At 49.2% G+C, this 5,094-nt stretch overlaps 1 protein-coding gene across 1 annotated transcript in view; it reads left to right on the top strand.

The window, feature by feature from the left end:
• Window positions 1–52: 52 nt before the first annotated feature.
• Window positions 53–5,094, top strand: part of MACO1 (macoilin 1) — a 21,406-nt gene continuing 16,364 nt past the window's right edge. Inside the window, exon 1 of the mRNA XM_057388221.1 lies at window positions 53–487. Coding sequence (XP_057244204.1) covers window positions 262–487 — 226 coding nt within the window. The 5' untranslated portion in view covers window positions 53–261. The remainder of the gene's footprint in view (window positions 488–5,094) is intronic.

The following is a 5,094-nucleotide window of genomic DNA, read 5'->3' as shown; positions in this document are numbered from 1 at the left end:
TCAGGCGGGACCAACCGTTTGATTGGTTAAAGGCCGGGGAGGCGGGGCGCTGCGCGGCGGCTGCGCGGGGGGACACGGCGGGGAGGGACGGACCAGGAATTATTTTTATTTCTTTGTTTCCCGGGGAAAAAAAAAAGAAAAAAAAAGGGGAAAAAAAAGAAAAATAAACAAAAAAAAAAAGGCCCCGCGCTCGGGAACCCCCCGCGGGGGCGGATGGTGCTGCCGTGAGCGGGGCGGGCCGGGCCGGGCCGGGCCGGCGGGATGAAGCGGCGGAGCGCGGACTGCAGCAAACTGCGGCGGCCGCTCAAGCGGAACCGCATCACCGAGGGCATCTACGGCAGGTACCGAGCGGCCGCCGCGGCGCCGGGAGCGGGCGGTTCGTGGCCCCGGGTCCCCCCCGGCCCTGTCACCGTCATGGCGCCCCGGCTCCCCTCAGGCGCTGCCCCGCCCCGGGCTCTCCGCGTCCCCTCAGGGCCCCTCAGCGCCGGTGGGCTCCGCTGACCGAGGAGCTGCCGGCACCGCCGGGAGAGAGCGGCCAGGAGCCRCCTTGGGGTGCGCACCAGCGCTGGGGCCTTCCCTCTGTGTCACCCCGGAGGTGCAGAGCTCCGAGCCTCGCCCGTGGCTCCCCGGGGAGCTTTTCCCAGCGGGGTCTCACGGCTGAACCTTCCCGGAGGTGCTGTCAGAGCTGCGGGTTCCCGTTTCAGCCTCACCTGTGTCTGCACGGGGAGGTTTTTCAGGCATTCCCAAAGGCTCAGGCTCGCAYTCAGCAGCGGTTCCGCAGCACAACACCTGGGCTGCTGGCCCAGCTCATGCTCAGCGCTTCACAAAGTTCTTTTTTTCCCGTACCTGTGCCGGGGGGGAACCGAGAGAGCCAAGGGATGGGAGCAGGAGGATTTTTTGGGAATTGCTGGAGCAGGGATGGATGGCCCGACTCATCTGTGACCTCGGGAATGAGGAAACAAACAGTGCTGAAGTGAGCTCCACGTGGGATGTGCCTCATCCCGGCAGTCAGGATGTGTTTTCCAGGTGTTTACAGGCAGGWCTCCCCAAAACACTGATTTATGTTCCCACACAGTCRTTGTGAGCYTGYTTTAAAGCGTATTTTAGAGCTCTGCTCCCCCAGTATATCACATTTTGTGTGGAATGCAATAATTCTGTGTTTCTCAATAAGCAGGAGTTTGGGTCAGGAGAGGCTTTGAAGCTGTAGTAAATGCGATGTCCCATTTCTGTTTCTAGTTCAGTGGGGTTGATGAATGCAGCGCCTGGAAACCTGAGCGAGCTCATCCAATTCAGATGTTAACTTTGCATGAGGGAAGCAGCTGCTGGGGAGCTGTGACAGGAATAAAATTGTCCCAGTGTKCTGCTTATCCCACTTGTAGTGAATCTCTAAGTGAGAGGAGAGAGTGTTTTGCTTTATTCTTTCATGTTTTGGGGAAATGCTGATTGGAATGGGAAGGAAAAACATCCCTTGTGTAGAAATTAATATTCAAGGTGAATAATTCAAATGCATAAGGAATTGCTTGTAATGGCTTAGATTTTAAAAGTCGTTCGAAATGCTGTGCCTTTGGGGTGAGAGAAGGAGGGAAAATCAGGGAAAGCTCAGAGGAACTCCAGGTGCTGAGTGTGCACAGGAAGAGCTGCTGGGGTTGTGGGAGCAGCTCAGAGGCTCCTCTGGCTCCTTGCACTCGATTCTTGTGCAGTGCTTTGCTTCAGGAATGGRATTTTTAGCCTTGGTTTCATGTGGCTGAACAGAGATGGTGTCCTCAGAATGTTGTCCCWCAGAAAGGAAAGAGAAATAATGCAAAGGCTTTGGAAATCTGAGCAGAAGGTGGCACTTGCACGTGGATTGGGGCTCTTTCTCTTTTTTTATTTAAATAATTTTTCCTCTCTGCTCCCCATAATTCCAAGAGCTCACATACAATAACTTCTCACAGAACTACAGTTGTCTGAATTCTTGTAATTACTGCAGTTATTTACTCAGCTTATCTTAATTGTCCCCATCAGCTTACACAGAGCCAGTAAAAGCAGTTATCAGGAGGCAGCATCGTGGGTTTATAGGCAAAGCAGCCGGGCTGAGCAAACAGCAGGATTGGGATGCTTAACTCTTKGTTTTGTTTGCTTTTTAAATTAATCCTGATCCTCCCCTCCTTGTTCCCTCTCCAGCCTCAGAGTGTGAGTGAACAGCAGCTGTCACTGAGACACGTGGGGAAGTTGAGAGCTGGGAAATTGAGGAGTTTTGGAGCAGGTGGAGTGAGGAAGGGAATKTTGTCATTTGTCCTGCAGGGTAACTCTGGTGAACAGAGTTCACTGCCTGTGTGAATCTGAAAGAGATTAAATGAAGTGGTAGAAAAACAGAATAGAGTTAGAAATGTAAAATCCTGTGCTGCACTGAAAAATGGGGATGTCTCTCTGAATGTTGATTTTTGCTCTTTARAAGTATTAAAGAATCCTTGAAAAGAACTTTAATATAATTTCAAATAACTGCTTTCAGCAGCTCTTCAAACCCACCCCAGTCATGGCAGGAATTGTGGGATCTCTCGTTGTTTCCACAGCTTATATTCCAAATTTTGCCTTTCCCCTTGTCAAACAACGGCAACAGTTTAAAACTGCTAAAGTGATCTCACATCTTTTACCTTTGSCAGTATGTATACATTAAACCCTTAATTGTTAATTAAAGTATTCATTGCAGCTTGTCATCAGTTCAGCAATTAAAATTTACTTGTTTCTGCTTGTTCCTAAGTCTTCCCAGTCCTCATCTTTGATYTGGTTAAAATCTGGTTAAATTCTGGTTAAAWTCTGGTTAAAATCCTTCAGCTTTATTGCTGATACTGCTTGTTTTGGCCCTGCTGGTCCCAGGTTCGTAGCTGGGGAAGTTTCAAGATGAATTCCACACATCCCTGCTGTAACTTGTGCTGTCACATCAGCTGATGGCTGCTGTCTCATGGATTCCCTGACAATAGTCCTGAAATACTCCATGTTCCTTCAGAGCCAGGGTTTTTTTAGCTCGGGATGTAAATTGCCCTTTATCCCAGGCGCTCTGTGGGCTGGCAGCCAAGTGGGTGCCTGGAAGCGGGGAGGTGTCTCATCTCTAAGTGGCCACGGTGGCACAGGACAGGATTTCTGGCTGCCACAACCCCTAAAAAACTCCTGCTCCTCTCTGCCACCCAAATCCTGACAGAGCTGAGTTCTAAGCACTGGATTTTTGACAGCCAAATAAACTRGAAAGGAAAACAGTTCAGCACTACCTCCAGGAATGCGGCCTTTTTTAGGCTTTTCCTAAAAATCCATAATGATTCTTCCTGCTAATTTATTCTGGCACTTTTTTTTCCAAGCTTCCTATACAGGGTAAAGCATTTTCTTGTGGAGCTGCCCTGGAGCTCYGGAACAAAGCAGCAGAGCTGCCTTTTATGACTTGAACTCCAGTGCAGTGTCATTTAGCTGTGTTTTCCTGTGTCAGCCCGGGTTGCACATGAAATTTGGGTCCSTGGGTGAGGTTTTCCCTCCCTGCTGGCTGCAGGGGCTGCTCTGGCTGTATTTTGGTGTTTGCAGCTGAATTCCCAGAGCTGGCTCACGCTGTCTCTTGTCGCAATCGCCAATTGTCTGCCCTGCCTGGGCTGCCACAGTCGCTGGGAGGATTTTTCCCTTTTGTCTCCCTTTCCTCACCGTGCCCCAGCTCAGGGATGGATGCTGTGCCGTGACAAGACAGGAATCAGGAGTCAGGGAGCTTTCCTGGGATTCTTCACATTTCTTTTCCTTTTCAAATCTGTAGCTGGCAAGTGTTTCACATGACACTTTCCAGCAYGYATACCAGTGCCAGCAGTGATGTTTTCTGCCTTTCAGACTTGCTGTGCTCGCTCTCTACCACTTCTTCTGCCCACAAATAATCATCTTAGACATCTATTTGTGTGTTTATTTATGTAAAGCTGTTGTATTTGCAAATCTCCACTCAGCATCCCCAGTGTTGTGGCTGCTGGGTAACCTCGAGATGGAAGGGGGGTTGTTATTTTTTTGGTAATTTCATCCAAATGCTCCAATTCACCTTTTTAAAGCTCACCTGTGCCCTTGGCACTGTGCCAGCCTTGGGATGGCTCCCATTCCATTGTCTTGGATGAGCCAGGCTGCCAAATGGAACATGCCAGCAGTTGTGCCAAGATTCCCTTCCCAACCTTTGGRCCCTGCTGGTAACASTGGGATAAAATGGAAGCTTAATCAYCCCCCAGTTTGGGTTTGAGGTGCAGAATTGAGTCTTTTTTAGGGTTTTTTTTGCAGTATTTTTACCTTACAACCAGCGCAGGATCTGCTGCTGCGGGGCAGTAAAAGGAGAACAAAGAACAAGAGAGGAAAAAAAAAAAAAGGGGGGAAAAAAAAAAGGAAATGGCATCTGGCACTTGCAGGGGGAGGAAGAATAAGGAGGAAAATTATTTGTTTGCAATTTGAAAGGGGGAGCAGAGCCACTGTTGGGTTATGAATAAATCTTTCTCTTTGGTGTACATTAGCCATCAATTGACCTTTCAGAGCAATTGCAGCTCTGTAATCACTGCTCCTCCCTGCTCCRTGCCCTGCTCCTCACATGGATGTGTCCATCCTTCCTTTTCCTTTATTACCCTCCAGGATTAGATGCCATATGCTGGTTTCTAGGGACAGAAAAAACCTTAAACCTCTGCCAGGGCACTGAGGGCAAGGCTTTTTGACCTGTGTCAGGAAATTGGATAACCCAGTTTTCAGGTATTTATCTGCAAAAATCTTCCCCTGTATTGGGATCCACCTCAGAATTCCAATTGGGCTCGTGGAAGCTTCTCCAACAAAAATGTTTTCCAGAGGCTGGAAAACCTTTGAGGCTGTGAGGGCACAGCAGTGATGGGAACTGCAGAGATGTGGGGATGTGCCAGGGAGAAGGGAAGGAATCAAGGGATCCCAGAGAAGGATGAATGGCAGGGGAAGGTCCTTAAATCTCTGCCAGGGCACTGAGGGCAGGGCTTTTTGACATGTGTCAGGAAATTGGATAACTCAGATTTCAGGTATTTATATCTGCAAGAATCTTCCCCTGTGTTGGGATCCACCTCAGAATTCCAATTGGGCTCGTGGAATATATTT

Source organism: Malurus melanocephalus, unplaced genomic scaffold (genome assembly GCF_030028575.1).
Source record: "Malurus melanocephalus ecotype Western Australia unplaced genomic scaffold, MMel_1.1 scaffold_1687, whole genome shotgun sequence".
Lineage (NCBI taxonomy): Eukaryota > Metazoa > Chordata > Aves > Passeriformes > Maluridae > Malurus > Malurus melanocephalus.
The sequence above is the reverse complement of the archived record's forward strand: the minus strand, read 5'-3'. Positions and strand labels throughout refer to the sequence as shown.